General features: G+C 27.5%; 2 protein-coding genes across 3 annotated transcripts in view; one reads left to right on the top strand and one right to left on the bottom strand.

Annotated features, from left to right (window-relative positions):
- The first annotated feature begins 2,162 nt into the window (after positions 1-2,162).
- LOC149057477 (uncharacterized) lies at positions 2,163-3,638 on the top strand. Its single transcript, XM_089223430.1, has one exon. The coding sequence runs from the start codon at positions 2,232-2,234 to the stop codon at positions 3,636-3,638; it is 1,407 nt and encodes a 468-aa protein (XP_089079556.1). The 5' UTR covers positions 2,163-2,231.
- A 10,673-nt stretch (positions 3,639-14,311) lies between these two features.
- LOC107164231 (limbic system-associated membrane protein-like) overlaps positions 14,312-22,941 on the bottom strand; it is a 147,634-nt gene continuing 139,004 nt past the window's right edge. The window contains exons 7-8 of one of the 2 annotated variants that reach the window (XM_089224219.1): positions 18,118-18,254; positions 14,312-14,893 (exon numbers count right to left, since the gene is read on the bottom strand). In XM_089224219.1, the coding sequence (XP_089080345.1) occupies positions 14,787-14,893; positions 18,118-18,254 (244 nt within the window). In that variant the 3' untranslated portion in view covers positions 14,312-14,786. The remainder of the gene's footprint in view (positions 14,894-18,117; positions 18,255-22,941) is intronic. The other variant, XM_015511974.2, reaches the window with a different exon arrangement.

The following is a 22,941-nucleotide window of genomic DNA, read 5'->3' as shown; positions in this document are numbered from 1 at the left end:
ACTACAAAGTAGAGTTTATAAAATACTTCATCCTTGTATGATACTATATGTTGTACAAAGAAGTTTGCAGGTAGGAAAAACTATAAATAATAATAACAATTTTACGAAGAAAACGTCGTATTCTAACGAGTTAAAATAAAAATAAAAAGTTTGTGTTATGACTTAAGCAATGTATATACATGTTTCTCAATGATCATTGTTTTGATAACAAAGTATAAAATACATACATATATATGTATGTAGAACTTGATACGGCACCCACGCTAGATGCGATATCGTCTCGTGAAAATGAACTCGTTGGCATTCAGTATTAATTTTCCTTATATTATTTCCATATAAATATATTGTAATGATACTAAAGGTTATGCTGTCAATTTTATCAACTTTATTCTTTATAATAAATATATGATCCATGTTATTAATTGGTATAACAGTTTTTTCTTTTAATTTATACTCTGATGAGTTTACAATAAAAAGATTTTATCGGGGATTCACATATAAAGGGTGATAATCCAATGACATATAATTCACGGTTGGTTATCCTGGACTTGATCTGACGATGATAGCGTTTACGGGCTCAGCTCTGACGGCGGCTCGTCACACAACGGAACGGTACGGTGAAGACTTGGCTCTGACAGCGACTCGCAGCTAGTTAGGTTAGGTTGACTTCTTCCGGTCAGACTTCTGGCGGTCGTTGAGGTTTGATTACGATTGTTGTATGCCACAGGAAAAAACAATCGCAACAAATACAATTTTGGCACATGGAAAATGCACAAAAAAAAAGGAGAAATATATATGATAATAATCTTGGCACATGTCAAGTGCACAACCGAATAATAATATGGGCACATGGTAAAAAGGCTGAATAATAATACTTAAGAGGGCCTGAATGACACCCAATATAAAGAGACTACCCACCCACACCTGCACAATCTCTGCATCAGAATCCTCCGGTTCCAGTGGGCTTCGTTTGTGGATGCTGCGTTTAGTTCGAGACACTAGCCACGAGGTGACCGGAGCTTTGACGGAATTTTGCGATGATGGTGAAGACTTCCCCGTACAGTAGTGGTGTTATTTGAGAATTCGGGAACGCTTAAAATGAATAAAGGAAAGATCGGTGTGGGATGAGCCATTAAAGGAACGAGAGGAGAAATGCAAACATTGCATAAGACGACTGGGTGGCTTGAGATGATACACGGCATGTTGTTGCGTTGGTGTAGGTTCGCCCAACACGGGGCCAGCAATGTTATTGTATTTGGCAATCATGGTTATTATTTTTACTACGTGATATAATACGATTACCGGTATGACGAAACGGTAATAAGAATGAGAAAAAAAATCCACAGGCAATCACGTGGGTGTGGTATGAATGCGTCGAAATTCCAGGAAACGCGATGGGCAGACGTGACACCAAGTCGGCGGTCGTTGAAAAAATTACTTCGTCGTTGGTGGCTTTGTCCGGTCGTCGGTCATGGTGGCGTGAAATGTTGAGCTGAGGGAGCTGGTCAGTCTTGTAATGGGGCTGGTTTTATATACATTATTAAATTTCACCGAACAGGTTACTCTGTCAGAGCGTGCTGATGGACAGCCAGTTGCGACAACGACGTGATGAACACGGCTTTTTGTAGGGCTCAGGGGCCAGGTACTGCATAACAATGTCGTTTATGTAATAATTATTTCCGCGCATGCATGATAATATAAATTATAAACATAATATAGATACCACGATGTAGAGAAGATAAAGGCGATAGCACTTGGCTTGGTCAGGCGATTTTGACAGCAATTTTCAGTTAAAATAAAATCCACCAGGAGCACCACACAAGCTTCGAAGGCTGGTTGTTTTAATAATGGCATTAGCCACTATGCATTATTGCAAACAGTCGAAAATTGAATATTGTGTGTTAGTTGATACAATTTGTCAAACAATTTTTTAATTTAATTCTTTAGTTTTAATTTTAATATAAATTTTAAGGTGTCACGTCATTTCATCGCGGCTAAATGCATCGTGCGTCAATTCACCGTGGTCATTTTATCGCAACGTCAATTTATCGCGTTATAAATAAATTGCGCGACAATTTATCGCGTGTTATCGTTTTTATGATTTTTGAACTCTAATGATCTCTGCTAATGCTAGACTCAGTCTTATGACAACTACTGTCAAATCGTCATTTTACCCGTCGTGTATTTATCGAGTACGCTAATTTATTATTATAATAAAATATTATTCTATTATGACTTTTCAAATGCTAAAAACTGAGAAAGGGAAGGATATGCTTTGCTACGATGGCCACATTTTTTTAAAAGAAAAAGAAAATGACACGAAATCAATATGGAAATGTAATCAGTATTATAAAAATAAATGTCGCGGACGACTTCACCTAAGCGAAGGGAAAATATTAAAAAACACTGACCATAACCACGTTCCAAGTTCATCAGAAATTCAGGTAAAAAAAACACTTAATAAACTAAAAGATATAGCCAGTAATAATAGTGATATGAGTACACAATCGGTAATAGGTTCAGCACTTAATCAAATTCCTATTGAATCGTCTGGGCAGTTACCTAATATAAATATACTTAAACGTACTATTCAACGTGTACGTAAGCAAAAATTACAGTTGCCCAACGACCCGACAGACTTAAATTTTATCATACCCGATGAAATGACAAAAACCATAGATGGAAATCTTTTTTTGCAATATGATAGTGGTATTAATACTGAACGAATTTTAATTTTTTCAACAACACGTTTATTGTATCTTATGACACAATGCGACAATTGGTTTTGTGATGGCACATTTTCTAGTGCACCATCATTATTTTATCAATTATATACAATTCACGCTGTTCAGTATTCTAATGTGTTACCGTCTGTTTACATCTTATTGCCAAATAAAAAAGAAAACACCTATAAACGTATGTTTCAAGCACTAAAAACAATTGAGCCTGATCTAAGTCCTAAGATAATTATGGTCGACTTTGAAAAAGGTACAATGAATGCAATAACTTCTGAATTTCCTGAAGCAAAACTAAAAGGTTGTTTCATTCATTTGTCGCAATGTATTTGGCGACAAATTCAAGCCGCAGGCCTCCAAAAAAAATATATAGATGACGTAACTTTTGCGCTACAGATTCGTAAACTACCAAGCTTAGCTTATGTACCAGTAAATAAGGTTATTGAGTCTTATGAAAAATTGTTGGACACCAAATACTTTATTGAAAATGACGAACTACTATCACCAATTCTTAATTATTTTGAGGATACTTGGATAGGACGTACTGACAGGCGACAAAAAAGGCGATCCCCTACTTTTAAAATTTCGATTTGGAACTGCTATTCGTTGGTTTCTGAGGATTTACCAAGAACAAATAATGCTGTTGAAGGATGGCACAATTGTTTTACATCGATCTTAAATCAATGTCATCCAAGTATATGGAAATTTATATTAGCATTGAAAAAAGAGGAAAACACGAATAAAATAAAAATTGAACAATATATAGCTGGAGAATGTCCACCAGCAAAAAAAAAGTATCAAGATAAAGCTCAACGTCTTAAGCAAATATGCTATGATTTTGAAAATAGATCTATCGACGACTATTTACAAGGAATAGCTCATAATTTTCAATTGCAATTGTAAATTTTGTAAATAATGTATATTATGTAAACGACAAACAATATTTATTGTGATTAATGTTTTTGTGATTTTTCGTGATTATTTAAATAATAAAATATTATAAATTTATAATAAGATTTGGCAATAAATTGACGTGCGATTAATTGCGACCACGATAAATTGACATGATGCTATGAATTGACCGCGATCATTTGACGCGCGATGAATTTAGCTACGGTGAATTGACGTATATCCAAATTTTAAATGTTTCATTTGTTTTGTTTGTGTACAACTGTACAGTGTTTATATTTATAGAGAATTTTAAAGAATATGTTTATTTGTCATGTTATAGACTATAGTTATGATTATTACATTCCCATATTTAAGTAATAATTTTTACAAACTATGAAAATATAAATAGTAAACTAGATTTATTACTAAAATGTGTTATTTAATTAAAATTAAAATTATTTATCAATCAAATTATAAAAACATGAAACTTCAACAAAATGTTATAGGAATGTTACAATAAAGAAAACTTAGAATATTATACATTTTTACAAATGTTTAAGATTTAATTAATTTATAGTTAATGTGTTAGTTGTACCTATTAATAGTGATTTTATTTGAGCTAGGAATTATTATTTAATTAGATTTAAATTAAGCTAAAGCTTAAAAGTTATAAAATTATTGTATATTAATAGTATATTATAATTAATAATTTCTATATTAAATTATTAAATTTAAATTTAGAGGATTAGTATCAATATTTTAAAAATTGAATTCTTTGACTTTTCAGTAAACATTTTTATTTGATAAAAGTAGACAAACTCATGAAGAATCTTGTATTGAATTTACAAACTTTAGATTTATAAAGATACATTTTTAAGAATTTTTAACTCAAAATAAATTCAAAATTTTCGTGATTTTAACGTATTTTGTCAAAATTCGAACTTAAATGTTTATTAAAAAAAACACTAACAATCATAAATACAAATTTAATTACAATACGAGACATAAAATATTTGGCTGATGTGTGTGGTACATGCTTCAGAGATCGAAACCGTCGGGACAATTTCATACAATATTTCAAGAAAACTAAGCTAAGCTGCTAATAGCAGAAATATTTGTATAATTTATTATTACTAAATTGTATAATATTATGTAGTTCAGTGATTCACACCGTTTATTTCAAATTAAATAAATTCCCCTATCACGAAACTTGTTTCATAATAGGTAGGTGAATTTACTCTCATTATTAAACTAACTCGTCCCACATAGGCGCATATATTGTTTTCCGATATTTGTTTTTTCCGATGATTACGTTATTTACTGAATTAAATTATTAATTGTCATAAATCATTACCAAGTAATTATTGCCATAAGTGTTTTTATTTAGAATAAAATTGATGTTATTTTAGTATTTCGATGGTACTCATTGTATGGGCGCAGTGTTTATTGTTTTTTATAATCGTTTGTATTGGCATAAAAATTATGTAAAAATCAATAAAGATGATATGTTTAAAATTGTTTTTGGTTTGAAATATAATAAAAAACATAAATATCCCTGAAATAATTTATAGGGTTTATTATAAAAGGAAGTATACATCGAAAAAAAATTGAGCGATATAATTATTGTCACCGTTCAACATTGCATGACGAACATTGTGCGTTTGACTGCACGTTTAATTTAATTAATGCATACTTCCAAAGTGCATCTTTTTTTATAGTCAAATTTTTATATATATCTACATTTTTAAAAATAAAATATACGGTTTGATGAATATTCGTTTTAATTGTCCAATCTGGCTGGGTTTAAAATTGTCGAGGTTTATTATTGTGTACACGTTTTGTTTTATGTGCTGTATAATTACATAAAGGTATCTCTATTAAATAAAATTTTTTTTAACAGGTTCTCTATAGTATCAAATATCAACAATAAAATATTGTAAATTTATTTTCAACGAATACACATTATATTATTATGCAATTAAATGTAAATTTATAATATTAATATACGTTTAATATATCGTCTATAAGAGACAGTTCAAAGTGTTCAAACATAATATTGACAGCTGACAGGTAGGATACATATATTTGCGATAACCTGGCGTAGGTAGACATCTTAAATTTTATTAGATAGCACCATTATATAAGATGTGATGATGTATTTTTTTCGTGGAGATCTCCAACCCTTAACTAGCAAAAGTTCCCCTTCCTTTTAAAATTGAAATTGATGGACGACTATTCACAACCTCACGTCATGGAACTTTTATTCCTTGGGTATTTTTCAATGAAACTACATTATACCACTTTTTGCATATATTCATTGCAATTCTTCAGTAGTTTTTTCATATTATTTATAGGAAAACTACTTTGAAAAAAATAGCCATTTAAATTGTCATCTGGATAACATTTAATAACTATAAAAATGCTATACGTAAAACTTTAAGAATAAATTTTGGTCTACGTGAAAAAATTTTTACATACATGTAAAAAATTTAAGTAAAACAAGTAGCTCAGAATCTAAATAGTAAAAATTATTAAATTGTACGAGTATACAAAAAACAAAATACGAAAATATTCGATGGAATTTCATATTTTTTCACTTTCCATCATCCCACAGAAACTATGTTGGGGTTGGGATCATTTTGACGGGCATGTTACCAATTTAAATTTTAACATGATGAATTAGCGTGACCGTGATATTATTTCAAGTTATGTTTATTAATTTAATGATTAAAAAATCACATATAGCGTTAATTTCAAATTATAAGTGTGAACGATGACGGCCTATATATTATATATATATATATATATATGTATATAAGTATAAACCCTTCAATAGTTCAAAAGAGGTATTTTTATTTCCGATAGTTGCGCTTTTCCTGGCATGCAACACATACTTTCGAATGAGCGTAATATTTAATATAATATTCGAATGCTATACGAAGAAATGAATTGGATGTAAATGCTCGATGTACTTGTTGGCATTGTCGGTTATTTTCTCTGCGTGTGTCAAATACGAATTGACGCCTTTTTAATCGTCTTTTTTGATTTTTTCCAGCTTGTGTCTCCAGCAATCGCGCAACGTTCACATGTACTCGTATATCTTCATTATCCTATTATATCTCGCGTGGCAGTAGTTTTAGTCGTTGGATGGGCTAAATCATACCCTTTGCGTTCTACTGGCATTAACACACAAATCGATCAAATTGAAGTACTTAATGCTGGAAAACAATATACTGAAAGTGAAATTATTTTACCAATTTTTCACATAATATATCGTCGATGGGCAAGTAATAAGTCGTATCTCAAAAATGTAAAATGTGCAGGAGAGTAAAAAAAGTGAAAACTGGTAACATGTAAACTAGTTACGTTAAAAATATAATGATTTAGTCTTTAATTTTCATAGAGATAATTAATATTATTATCAAAATATGTGTTATTTTTTCAATAATCGTGTAATATTACGGTGTACATAGTGTTGGTGTACACGCGGTACGCAATATTATTTCTATCGATAAACTTCTTGAAACAATCATAGGTATCTACACGCCGATACAAACGGACAAAATGTCAGGTTGTAGCCGTTGTAGGTAGTTGCAGGAGACTCTACACCGGCCACCGTCTATATATATAGGTATACAATTAACACGTTAAACATTCAAAAACATTTGTGGTGAACCACACATAGGGATAGGTATGAAAAATAGTTAAAATTACTCTCTCAGAACTACTGAATATACACACAAAATTTTATGAAAATCGGTTAAGCCGTTTCGGAGGAGTTGGCGACATATAATTTCCATTGTGACACGAGATTTATGTATATTAGATTAATAATAAAATAATAAATAATGAATAATAATAATAATAAGAAATAATACATCAATCTCTGAAATAAGTAAGAAATAGAGTAATAAAAAGAATAAAAAAAGACTGTCTAAATTGCAGATTAATTTACATGGTTGAATATTTAAATTTTACACGCAATTGCATATTTTATTATATTTATAATACGATATTTACCTATTATTTTTCAAGAAATTATTATTGTTATTGTTATATCATAAGTTTTCATAAGAATAGTATTTATTATTTTCTTTTTAAAATATCTACAGTTGAAATATGTTATTTATAGTTCCTATACATTTAAAATTGTAAATAAACCAAGAATGCTCATTTTATACATTGAATTTATTGAAGAAATAAATATAGATGGAGATAAGATGTATACCAGAGACTATTTTGTAATCAGATAAATTGAAAATGTTCACAACCAGAACGCTTTCCCAATTCACCTTTAAACATAATTTGATAGATATGTCTTCAAATAAATATCATTTATTAATTTCACGTATTTTAGATTGTATAGTAAATACTAGTGGTGCATTCAAAGAAATTAATACACTTTTTCATTTTCATTAATTTTTTATTGCATCAATCGTCATAATTATACTTTTGCGTTCTTTATTTTTTTATACTATGTTTTGGAGTTTTGTAATTTGAGTGTTATAATATTATAAATAAAATTCAGAGAACCTGTGATACTATTGCTTTAACAAGTACTTATCAACTAAAAAATGTTAGAAACATTCTTAAGAATGTACTTTATTATTTTATTCTTGTTTTAATATCTGTTGTATTATTAGTTAGTAAACTCCTTTGATACGTTTAATATCATTTATTATTATTTAATTAATTTAATATACATGAATTTATTCATGTAACCCAGGTATATTATAGATTCAATAGAATTATTATATTTTAGTTATACTTTATTGATCTACCTAGATTACGGGGTTTCTGGCCCGTAAAAAAAAATTTTAAAATACAATCTTTCTTAAAACTATAGTATGTAATTCATCATCTTGTGCTAATATTTTAGGCGATCAGTTAAGACTCGACATATTTTTAGTCCCAGTTCATCATGTTTGATAGAACAATTATTTGTAACTGAACGTCAAAAATAAAAGGGAACCGAACAACAAGATCGATTGAACAGATATAATATATCATATATATATATATATATATATTTATAAATAATATGTATGTCAGGATAATACGTTCACCAAAATAAATTTGTCGAAAAAATTAAAAACAATCATTCCTTTAAAGAAATAGAGTATTTATAATAGACGGAAAATGTATAAAAATTACACTAACGTTCAAGTGTGGGAAAGTAAGTAGTTAATACAAAACAAATTAAAATTGCTATGTTTAAATCTGATATGAAACAAAATCTTTAATTTTTTTAATTCAAATTAAAAAAAAAGTTTTTCTACTTTTTAATTATTATGTGGATCACATAAGGATCAGTTTTGTGTCGATTTATATACAATATTATTTTATCAGGAACATAACAGAAATTATAGTATTCATACTATTTTACTATAGTGTACTTATATACTAGATTATTTTTTATTTAAAACCAGTATCCTAACCTAAATAATTATAATGTAAAATAACATTGAAACCAAAAATTTAAAAATAGTTTTTAATATTAACTTGTTAGTTTATTTTAAAATTAACTGAAACAGCTAAGTTATTTCATCAGTCATTTAAACTAGTTAATTTATTAAACCAACAAACTAAGTTTGAAAAAATAACTTTTAAATTAGTTAATGTGGAGGAGGGGGGGAGGAATGTTCACTTTGTTGCTATTATTATTTAAACACATTAAATCTGTAAATCTGTCCATTGTGCACTAAATCAAAATCGATATTGTAATATTTAATCAGGATTGCATTACAACTTTATTATAAAAATGATGCTCGGAAACTTTTAATATTATTAATACATTTTACCACCCTATCGTATTATTTGTATCTCATTCGTGCGGTATTTGTGACTAAATTATTATGATTACTATGAATAAATCTGGGTTATTTTAAGCGTAATGAAAACACATATAGCATAAGTAGAGAGACAGAGAGTAGAGATTGTGAGCACCCAATATATACCAACACTTAGTGGTAAAAATTGCGTTTGGACCCCCAATTGGCCATTGTCAATCCCGAAAATTTGAAATTAAAAATGCGTACCCTATATAATTAGACCTGGCAAGACTGCAAGAGAATAATTCCATTACTGAATGTATTAGTTTCTTAAGCTATAAAATGTTAAAATAAATCAATTCTACATGTACGAGTCGCTAGGGAATTTATATAGTCGTTATGCGTTTTTATCTGTGTGCAAAATTACAGCTTTATCAATTATTTCTAAATAAATTGTACTTAATTTTATTTATAGCAATGTAGGTATAATATTATGATTAAATAATTTAATTTGTAATGCTATACATATACTAGCCCAGTAGTTTTCAAACTGGGTGCCGTGGCACACTGGTGTGCCTCGAGTATCCACTAGGCGTGCCCCGGTTTTTCCATAAATTACCTATTGCATTGTATTGCGTCATAGCGATATAAGAAAATAAATGCTTTCAATAATAATATCTATAAAAGCATTGACTATTCTTTTGCCGTTCTCAACCTCATATCTTTGTGAACAAGGGTTTTCAGTACTTACGAATATAAAAAATAAAACGAGAAAAATTAAATTCAGTGGAGGAAGAAATGCGGGTATGTCTGTCAACTATTCGTCCAAAAATTAAAAATATTTGTTAGCCCATCTATAACAAATTTCTAATTAAATGTATATAAAATTATAATAAATTTAAAACAATTTTGTACATATAAATAAAGGTTAGTGTGCCGAGAAAATTTTTTTGAAATGTACGGTGTGCTGTGTATAATGAAAGTTTGAAAACCACTGTACTAGCAGTGAAAAATCATGAAAATTGTAATTTATACGCACAAATTAATGATAAATATTACTTTATATTTTTTAAAAAGGCATTCGCTCTTAAAGTTCGGTTGCCCCTCCAAATATTTGGTCTGGTTATGGGGTCGCATACATGCATCGTTAATCGTTAAGCGCGATCGCTGCTGCTACCACCACAGCTGTAAGTTTATATACCAGCAAATTCAGCGACGACATGACGGTGAATACGTAAATAATGGTAATTCAAAAACTTCGTTACCAATGCCAATAAAAAATTGGGATTTCGTTGGAACGGTTATATTGTGACTATAGTCTATAACATTGCCACATTTTTTACCCCCGGACGGGCTATTGTTTTTCACGTTGCTTTGAACGTAATTTATTAGTGAAATTTTTCTCCGTGAAAAATTAACAATATTTACATTATATTGTAATGTAAAATATATATTATGCTTAATAATATTTTGGAGTAAACTAATAATTTATGTTTATTTGAAAGGAAGTTAACAATATGCATAACACCTATAAACTATTATTAATATGTGGGTACCTTGTACGTATTAATATTGAAGTGTGGTAGATTAGTTATAACCAGGGTTGACATCCAACATGTTGGTAAAACACCACACATAAAATAATATTACAATTTTCAATCTATACCACAACGTTCGTGTTTTATATTATTGCATAGCCATTCACAAAACAAACTCATATAAAATAAAAAAAATTATAAAAAAATCCGTTTACCGAGTTTAATCGTTATTTGTTCTTCTTTTATTCTTTTTTTTTAGACCTTTTTTTTTTTTTATTTGTGTAATTCGCGTCGCCAAACCCGGTTTTGTTAGTTTATGTACATTGGCACACGAGAGGAGTCCTAAATGAATGTGGAGATTTGTCGAACCGCACAGATATACGTGAAAGATATATATATAATATAGATATTATACATGACACACATACACCCATACATAAATATAATATATATGTACTTATTATGTACTATATATATTGTATATTATGTATACACTGGATAACATAAAATGTACAGTAAAAAATAAAATACATAGCTGCATAGGTATAGCCCCACACAATAAGCATCATTTAGTTTGAAAAATGTAAAATAAAATATATATAATATATATATATATATTCGGTAACAATACGCTTCGTTAAAAATACTCCAATACGTGTGGGTTTTGATTGATAAGTTTTATAGCTGAGTGTTGCATCGTGAGTGGCTACAGCTAAATGACGACGATGTTTTATCTTTACGCCTTGAATATTAATCTATGACGAGGTGAATGTAAATTACGAACGAACATAATAAATCCGAAACGTTTCAGGTAAAATAATTTATTATGCTCGTTAGTAATTAACCCAGAATAAGAATCGCGGTACTATAATTTGTATATGTATAATATATCTACTGTTTAATTTTAAGTTACTTTTTATTAATGCTTATACATATTAACGTGGTGGTATCCAGTGCGTTTTAAAAGGTTGTTAGGTACCTAATTATTTTGTATCAAACCTAATGGCGTTTCTCCATCGGGTCTTGTTACCACGGGAAACTGTACAAAAGCCGATATTTTTATTTTATCGTTACAACGGTGTGTTGTAAAATATAATAATAGGTATATAGTCAGAATAGGATAGCATCTTTATCATTATTGCAAGTTTCTTGTCTTTTTACATTGTGTACAAATTCTACGCTAGTGAGATATTTATTCCGAATTACGAGTAAAAATAGTTCACCAATATTATTTTTATTACGATTAAATTCTCGTACTTTAATCAAACTTGGTTAGAAAAAAAAAATAATTTATTTTTTATTGCTTTACTTGAAACTTTGAAATGGGAAAAAAACCATGTTCTGTGGCGCATTACACCGATCGGTAAGTTCCGGTCTGTGTTTCATTTCTCCAGAAAAAATTACCAAAACTTTTGAACTACAATATTCGACTATATTGGTCTAAGTCCAAAAGTAAAAATATATATATATATATTTGACTGTGAATAAGTTACGGAAACAATATGGATTTTACTTTGTTTACTTATAAAACTGTTTAATATTAATATTTCATTTTAACAGTAATGCTGAAAAATATTCAATCATTTACTATTAGGTTGCTGTTATTATATTTTATTCCATTTTGTTTTATAAAATTACAAATATGTAATATAATCCCTGATGATACATAATTAGTACTAGGTACTAGGCAGGTATTAAATTTAAATAAGAAATTAATGTATAAGAAATTTTCAGGTTTACAAAATTGTAGATTATAATGTTAAACATGAATAATTAACTCTATTATACATATTATATAATATGTACAGTTATGTCTTTCAATCAACCGTTTAAAATTTTTAATTATGTATTTCCAAATATATTTTTTGACTGTTAGATTATAACTATATTATAGTATCGCAACATTTCTTACTTGACTATAGGAAGACACATTTTTGATTCTGCGAATCATCTATGATAGTGATTGGCGGGTGATGTTGATTCTAATTTTACCAAGAAATTTTCATTGTTCAATTACTCATGACTTAATAAAACTATACAATTGTAGATAAGTGTAGACGACTTCATCCATGATTATGGACTACTAAAAGATGATAATAATAAATCATAACAGTGTATATGACTTTAACAATTATTGTAAGACGTAATCATTTAAAATCGGATAATGATAAGGTATTACAACATTTATTATTAAAATTCAAATATTAATACCTATTACGTATACAAAAAAATGTTAATGTCAGTTTGGACTTGTTCGAACTGTGAAATCTAGGCACAATTAAATTAAAGTTAAATGGAATAAATTAGAACATTCCAATCTATCTGCGTACGGCTGTTAGCTACAGCATCGGTTAGAAATTAGAATACAGACTTTAATTCTCTAATAGTCAATGAACTAACCCAAATTCATCAGGGGAGATTCCATGTCCAATAAACCACTAACAGAATCTATTAATTTAAGCGAAATTCTCAAAAAATCATAGGTAAACGGTAACACAAAATAGGGGACTCAAAAGAACCTCACCTATACTATCAAGTATCAATACTGAAACCGAAAATAACAATAAGTAATTGTAAATAATATTTATTATTAAGGTCCTATTAAGGTATAGCATTCCCAAAATGTAAAATTTAGTGATTGTGTTTCATATCTTGAATAATCAAAATAATTTAAAGAAAAAGGAATAACGGGCTTCTCTTTTGAAAATGTTGAAGTTTATTTTTGTTTATAAGTAATATTTATTTTAGTTTTTTTAATTGTTACTAAATATCATTGTAGGTACCTATTTATTTAATACAATGTAATGGAAATTTTTTAACAGAATGCCTCTAGTACATAGATGAACTCAACAACCTCAACATTTCCAGCACTCTGGCATTTGGGCCGAACGCAGATACCATCAATCAAGTTTTGATATTTTTAAGAAAATCTTAATTGCACAATTTAATTTAAATAACATAGCTTAAGAAACTTTATTCATTAGTGAAAAATTGTAATTAATGTAATAACTAATGGCCGCTGCTGTCGATGTTAATGCGAGATAAAAAAAAAAAATAGATAAATTGACAAAAACTATGAGAATGTGTAGGTCACATCTTATGCTTTCTTTAAGGTCGTTAGTACAATTTAATGTAGGTAATATTCAAAGTTAGTACTATTTTATCAGTTTTATAATTTTAAATATTTTGACAATAGTGATGTTATTTATGATTTTAAAGACTTAAGTGCAGAAGTAAAATATAATGTGGTTAGGAAGTACCTACCTAATATATAATTGGGCACATCACTGATATTATATCAGTAATAAGAACTATCAAACGAAACAATAAAAAATAAACACCAATTTTTTATAATATGTAGGTATCGTTTAATTTATACAAGCTGTATTAAATTTCCAACTAAAATTATCCGTATAATATTTTATAGATTTTTTGTCTTTAATAATTAGGTATCATAATAGTAATAATAATAATAATAGTAATAATAATAATAATAATAATAATAATAATAATAATAATAATAATAATAATAATAATAGTAATAATAACTGTGATAGGAGTTATAGGTTTTATATGATACAAATATAAATACAGAGTGATAAAAACTCAACAAAGACAACATATGAGACAACGAGTACAGTATTATAGTATATTATACACTTATACGTAATAATTTTATAATATTAGGTATGTACCTATTCATTTGGTATCAATCGATCAATGTATAAATGTCCGTCGGGTTATCGGGATTATTATGGTTTTCCTTTTATGATTCAAGTTAACAATTGTTAATTATAATAATAAGTAACATATCGATTTGGAACACAATGCACATTTGCGTATTAATCATGTCAACTTAATCGAAACATTATCCATGCAAATGTGATGATCACCCATAATGAATGTAACCTGCCACACCGATTGCTACCACCGTGTTGCATTGCGGCTGGAGTTTCACCTAAACACAAAATACACACATTCATTATAATATCTGTCTAGGAACACAAATTTTTCCAATCAATTTTCACGATGAATATTTTTTGTTTTGGAAAATCAAATACATGTAATGCAAAAATAATTATAACAGCTACGTTTTTCATATTATATTTAATTTTACATACATTATTAACAATCAGTTAACTTTGTACTTTTGTAGTTCGTTTCACGTCTTTAAATTACTGGTACTATTATTGTGATGGTTATACGTGTTAAGTTTGGTACACTGCAGTACTATAGTTGTATTAACATAAGTTAAGTTGCCGGTTCCTTCACATTAAATAGACAATTTTTCACTGAATTCTTAACGCACTGTGTCTAATTATCTTCTATTTCTGGTCCCATCATCAGAATGCAGTGACAACGAACGAAAATCATGAGATATATATTTTTTTAAATTAAATACATTTAAATGATAACAATAAATTCTCAATAGATTCCATTAACAACTTAAACATAATATAGGCGTATTGAAAGTCACCACGTTATTTTAACTTTTTGAATTATGCATTCTACATGAAATAAAACACCTATTAGGAAGTTGTTAGTTTTTAAAATATGACATTATGCCAACACGATTACTGGGTTGAAAATACGATATCAGAATTACGTATTGTGTATGGTAAACAGAAGCTAAAAAAAAAAGTATGGTAAACTAGTAACAATAACATGTTAATTCGTACAATATTATTTTATCTGACATATTCAGTGTATGGATACGTATCTACCATAACAAGCTATAAACCGGCAATATAAATTTATATATTGGTTATTATGCATTTATTTTAATTAATTTAGTAATGGTGATTAATAATTTAACTTCATTCATTTTTAAATAATACTAAGATGTAAAAAACAAAAAAAAAAATATAACAATTAATGAACGGTGGATTCAAAGACACTACAGAGATTCGACTTGGATAATGTCACTTGAACTCATTCGTGTTAATTGACGTGAGTGGGTTTACAAATATTTAGTTTTTTGTTAATCTATTTTTATTTAGTATCTGTTGTAATTAATAGGAATCTTAACCTGAGACATACAACTTTTTTTTCATGGCTTTTCAAAATGTTGTGGTTAAAAGTTATTATATTCATATAGGTACATACTAAGTATTTGGTATTCTTATTATTTTCTTAGGACTCTCTTTAAAATCATATGCAAAATCTTAGGAAAAAATACAAACATTTTTGAAAAATATTAAAATTCAGATATTTTATACACACCTTTTTAATTTATTCCAACATCACATTTTTTAATAACAATTGGAAGTATTGAAATTAATGTACTTGAATAAATTCTCTAAATAAATATATTGAATCACGAAAATCAAAAAATGTATTTAGTGTTTTAGTAAAATGTGTAATCATCGTTAAATAATGTTTTCATATTTATTATTACTGCATGGTATAAGGGTCTTCACATGGACGGGTATATATTATGCTCCTGTTTAATAAACCAATATCTAGTGTGACAATTTAAATAGTGATGCGTAAGTTTGCTTTTCTATGTGAAAGGTATTATATATAATTGCGTTTCATTATTTCAATTTTCTAAAATGCAGATTCATAGAGATATGTGATTGTGAAAGGAAAACACTTTGACTGCCACGTGGCTGTCGGCGGTCATACGAAATACCATCATCGTACGCCAAGTATATTTTTCAGTGTCATTTAAAATTTGTATATTATAATTATGTTATGTATTTGAAAAAAATTTAAAAATATAAAATAATTAAAAAAAATATATTTTGTACATCAAAAACTTTTTAATGATTCCCGCTATACCACGGTGTTTTTTTTGGTGTAATATTGTAGCGCCATGGATAATTAGATAATATAAAACCATATTCAGTTATGGCCGCCGGTGATTATGTGGCGTGGTAGTAATGATCAACTGTGACCGCCGTCGGTCGCAAAAGTATAAAACATGAAAATAACAAATGATCGCTGGCGGCCACATGGCAGTTAAAGTGTTTATAGGTAAGGAGACTTAAAATTAATGAAAATTCTCGCTATCGTTTTTTTTTGTAGTTATCCTAGTATTTTTTATGAAATTTGGTTTCAACAGTCTGCTTTCCAATTAATTATTCATCTTTAAGTTTTTTATTGGTTGAATGTGTATGTATTTCAATTAGTGTATTCGCCAATTTTACATTTCTTTCAAATAAAAAAAATCACATTTTATTCCGGAAATAAATAAAATAAATTATCGGTATAGCAACTAATGTCTAATTAATTTCTCTCATAGAATTGTAAGAAAGCATGTTTAAACATATGATGACAAATTAGGTATCGTTCTTCGTTTGCTAATTGAAGCCAAGTTTTATACATTCAGAATTATACTTACGATTTTTAAAATATTAGTTTCTAAAAATTCAATAGAATCCTCCCAAAGGAAATACACATGTAGTCCAAAATTTGAGAAGCACTGTTTTTTTATCATATTATTATGAAGTATTTTATTTTTAAGTAACACTATAGCATTATAATAATAATAATTCTTATGTTTTATAACATTATTATAAGTATAGATAACTGAAATATACATTTAATAGATATTATGTTGTATTAGGTATTTTATAATGTTGTTGTTAACTTAGATTAAAATGTAAATCTTTAAATATAGGTAATAAGTAGAAATTGAGCAAGTATGTAAGAAATTAATCAATTAATTTAAACTTCATATGTAACGCCGGCTAATAACCATGCACTTGATGCCACAAACAATTAATGAAAAAAAAAAATGTTGTTGTTATGTATTTAAATTGAAATTTAATGCAGTTCTCTACATGTACATATTTCTATAATAAATTATAAAAAATCTTTGTAATAATAAATTCCACAAACAGTATGTAAGTATGAAATGTACTGACAGTGAATTTACATTTATAAATTTCGATAATTATCAATTATATCTAATTTTGATACCTTTTAGTGCCTGATGTAGGTACAATTAACGTATCATAAATGTGTTACTTTTTTCCTTTAGTTTTATTAAATAGGTTGTTATTAATTTTTTTTTCGTTGAAAATAATAGACAAAAATTTCAAAACGTGTTAATACAATTTGCAGTCATTAATTTATAATCTCAAAGTCAGCGTCCATTATTAAATCCAAAGGTAATTAAAAAGTTCAAATAGATTTTATTTGCATGCAGTTATTTAAATATAAATATTTACGAACCGTTTAAGACGTGCACTGTAACTGATGTGCTCGCTATATCAGTTAGTGAACAAGTGTACTTTCCCGAGTCAGAAGTTTGTGCATTGGCTATAAAAAGCCTGCTCTTCGCGCCATTTGTCAGTATATCGGTTTTCACGCTGAAAAATAGAAGAAAAAAATATTGTTATTAACATTTTAAACCTATTAAAGTGTTTTAATAACCAAACATATCTTACACCATGGTATAATTTTATGTTGTTGTAAAAGTAAAATGTCATTTTATGTCATTGTATAGCTAGTAAATTGTAATTGACTCAGTTTAAATTACTGTCGTATTTTATTTAAGCTTTATGTATGTTAAACAATACCATTATTTTTATAGTTGTTGTTGCATTTTTGGAATATTTTTTGTATGTATGTTCAATAATTAGGATTTAAGTAAGAATATTGAGTACGATGGCTTTAAAAATTATACTCAATACAATATAATATAACTTCATTAACACCATTCCGTACAATTTGACTATCATTTTAATTTTCCTTAGATTCTTATTTAAAGTTAAGAATTGTTTAATATTCTGGATTCTAAGTTATTTGTTATTTTATTATTTAACAAGTAATTTCAATATATTATTATATATACATAGTGATTCGCCAATCATGTTCTTCCTTATATGTTCTTTTAATAGTTCGATTTTAAAATCTTAAATGTTTTATGTTACTTAAGAAGTGTCCGGTATAAACTCCTGTTCTTAAAATGAAAATCCATCTTTTTTACTAAAAACTATTTAGTTCTTATTTTTTTTTTTTAAATGTTTATGTAACTAGAATTTGAACGAGTTGTTTCTCCGTTTAAAAATGTTTAAAAGGATGACAGTCCTTCGTACTTAAAAATGGGATTACAAATGTTGGATCTAGTAGTTGTTATAGTTGAAATATTTTTATATATTGTTCATGATATATACTATTCCATTTTCCAAGGAAACTAGAAGTAATACAAAAATCTCAAAAATTTTAAAATATATTAGACCACATTATATCTTCAAGTATCTTATACATGTGTTACAACTATTAGGATAGGAACTATAGGATGTTTTAATATACTATTTTAAAAAATCGATTGATAATTAAATATTTTTTGAATAGTTTTATTTTATGATGCAACCCTATATAGTTTATAGAAATATAGAACTTCACGTAAAATGAACAACATTTTTTTTAAAGAAATATTACATTCTAGAGTATGACTATGAATAAATTTGGGTTTCGGAATTTCATATTTAGAAAATAATATGATAATTATTAATATTATCATCGTCTCTATAAAATAAGCGATCGTAAAAAAAAACCGCTTAAAGTCAATTTTTGTACCCATATTACATTATGAGAATAGAGAATATAGTTATATCAAGCATAACTTACAATATTCAACTTGGCTCTTCTTCAAATCTTAATATCACATATATATTTTATAAAATGTATTGAAAGTAAATAAATTTGTCATGCTTTGTGAAATTTATGGATTTAGTTTTTCTAGGCTCACGTTTGTAATTTTGTAAATATTTGTTCATTCCTTTTTTATATTTTGAATGTCAAATATCATTATCAAGAAAACGTATCACTATGATTGATTTTATAAGACTATTGATATATAAGTAACGTTAGCATAATTTCAACGAAAAGTGTGGCTTTAGTATACAGCTATAAAGTAATTAGAGTTCTTACTTTGACGTTAAAACTTTTTTGGGTAAAATAATGGTTGTGTGGTTTTTATTTGTCATTTAATTTGAATAAAGTTGAACTCATACTATTCATATTATTATTTGTTTTATTGTAAATTGTAATTAATAAGGGTAGAGCATACGAAAATAATGTATTTTATGGTATTCAATTTAGTTTCAATTTTTTTACTCTAGTGGGAAAAGTATTATCATCATTATCTGTAGATAATTTTTTTTTTTTTTTTTTAGAAATAAAGAGATAATGTGTGAAAAAATAAAATATATTTTTCCTCAGAATCTAGACAATTTATATTTTGTAAATTTAAATTAATTTAAATTAAAATATATATTTCTGCTGTGAAGTGTTAAAGATTTCAGTATATATTATTGATAAAAATAAGATATTTTAAATTAAGTGACAATAATATTATCATTAAATGCAGGGAGAAACAAATCGTTTTGATCATTAAGTCGTTATAGATAATACATTTTGATTAAACATCGTGAGTATAGTATCATTTGAACTTTGAGTACTTACTGGTATTTTATCCTAACTAATAATGTCACTCGTGGAATTTAAACCATATAAATCCCCAATAAGTCCCGCTTGACAAGTATACTAGCACGTGAGATTAATACCTAGTTGAATACTTTTCATGTTCAGACCATTGTGCAGGATTTATGGTACGTCTCACTCACTCCAAAATATTCTTTTCCGACATTTTCCACAGTAGTTTTATTTTACTTTACTTTACCAACTAAATGCTAGTGTGGTAAATGAATTAGCAATCTCTGACAACCGACACTTTCATCATAAGCTCAATTCTAACTTAAATCACTTAACCACAACGATATCTTCAAACTTTCCCTTATGTACTTAAACATAAGCGGAACAGAAACTTGCCAACAGTAACCATATGGTATATTATAGATAATTAGACATTTATATATAATTTACCAACGGGGTATAGTCGAGTAGATACTAGATAATACTGTAGTTTCCCAACAAGACCTAGTGTCTTATGCGCTATATACGAGTCAAAATAGTACCTATAAATACAATTATAAACTATGCGTTTCAACATTGAAAACATTTCCATTCAAAAATAATGTTGATAAATAAACATATAAATTACAATGTTTAATATTATTGTTATTAACTGTGGTATCTGGAATTTTAAAACATATTTATTGAAATATATATTTACCAGATCTTACATTACAAATTTGTATAGTATAAAATGTTTTTGCCCATAAAATATGTATGCATGGAATGTAATATATAGGAATACTGACCTATATAAAACATTTTTCCCTTATCTTCGATACTTAGAAACTTGAGACATTTGAAAATAATTCTTGTTGTTAGACATCAGTTTAAATTTGTTTCAATGTAAATTATGCATAGCTTAGAACCATTGTTCTAACTTCAATCATTTATTTTTTGTATATCAGATTAGTACGATTTAATTAATTTGTTCATTATGATTTGAGTATAAATGCAGCATATTTATATTTATACTTATAATTTAAAGTTATTTTTTACATTATTTGCTTTTATTATTGCCCGAATTTAACATAGTCTGAATACTATTCTTAGTATTTAAAATCATGCAATAATTTTATTTAAATATAACTGAACGAAGAGCATTTATTTTACTACGACATTATGAAATCAATATTAACCGTGTGTTTAGGTACTGATTTTAATATTGTTCATTTCATTAAATAATTTCAAGCATAGTACCAGGAATTAATCTAATATCAGATTTTATGTTCGTGGAAACAATGAAATCCTTTTATTTATTTCAGCTTCGGAATGTATTTATTTATCGATTAAATTTGTTTTATTCGTTAGTAAAGTAGTTTTAGTGGATCGCTTAAATTTAATCATAAATATTAAATTAAATTTTCAAATTTTTATAATGATGTACGTTTATAACATCTATATATTAGCTTCATAAGAAATATTGTAAAGACTAAAGCATTTGAACTGTGTCTAAATTAATCATACGAAATAAACCATGTTTTTTAAAAAGAAATGTACTTAACAATGTAATATTGTTGGATCAATGTGTAAGTTTACTGGTTATACTCTTACTCAACTTCTTACTTAAGTGCTCCTTTAGTTTATAAAATTAAAAAAAAATATATGTATAATATTGAAAACGAAAACTTATTACACTTTTATACACGATCCGTAACTATCATATGACTGTTGTATTGTACTTATAGCAAATATGGATAAACACACTTAAGTGTGTTAAGTGTGCATTGGCGTTATGGGGGGATCTACTATTGTAGATAACAATTCATTTACAGGATTTAAGATCTAGAATTAATAAATAAGTTGTTATAACTTAAACGTATTATATAATATTTTTCTTTGTTGACTTTTTTACTAAACCCTTATAAATTTAGCCCATTATGTTTTTGTCGTTTAAAATGGAATACAAATGGCAAATGAGGGTCGTATGTTCAAGGTAAAGTGGTAAATTGAGAGAGCTCTACATATATATATATATATAAAACCGTAAAGCTCGTCGTTCAACCATTCAGTTCCCCATATCACAATAGCAGCATGGGTAGTATATGGTTTCTGAAACTGATTAATGTTTCTAACGCTATTTTGCACGCACATGTAGGTACATTAGGTTATAAACACGCCATTATGTCCTACGGATTCAACATCTATCGCAACCAAAATATATTTTATCGACTATTTTCAATTCTTTATACAGTTAGGTCCCAAATAAAATGTAACCATTGTATTTCATATTTATATAAAAAAAAATTAAAAATAACGGTTACATTATGACTATTATGCGTTCGGTGGTAGTGAAGATGACATATTATTTATAAAGCATTTTATGAAAAATTAATTGTATTAAACTATTTATAATTATGGCAAATGTTTATTACTGACTTAATTGTTGAACCTATAAACTACGTAGGTACTGCATGTTCTAACAGTATAACATAAATATACATTTAGTTTATTTAAAAATTAACATACAAAGCACACACATTTTTAATTTCGACAAAATATTACCTATTATTTCAAACGATAAATTTCACCGCGATATCCCATCAGACATACTCACTAGATTATTATTATTTCATG

The sequence above is a fragment of the Diuraphis noxia genome, unplaced genomic scaffold (genome assembly GCF_037042655.1).
Source record: "Diuraphis noxia isolate RWA-SAM2 unplaced genomic scaffold, SU_Dnox_SAM2 contig0003, whole genome shotgun sequence".
NCBI classification, from domain to species: domain Eukaryota; kingdom Metazoa; phylum Arthropoda; class Insecta; order Hemiptera; family Aphididae; genus Diuraphis; species Diuraphis noxia.
The sequence above is the reverse complement of the archived record's forward strand: the minus strand, read 5'-3'. Positions and strand labels throughout refer to the sequence as shown.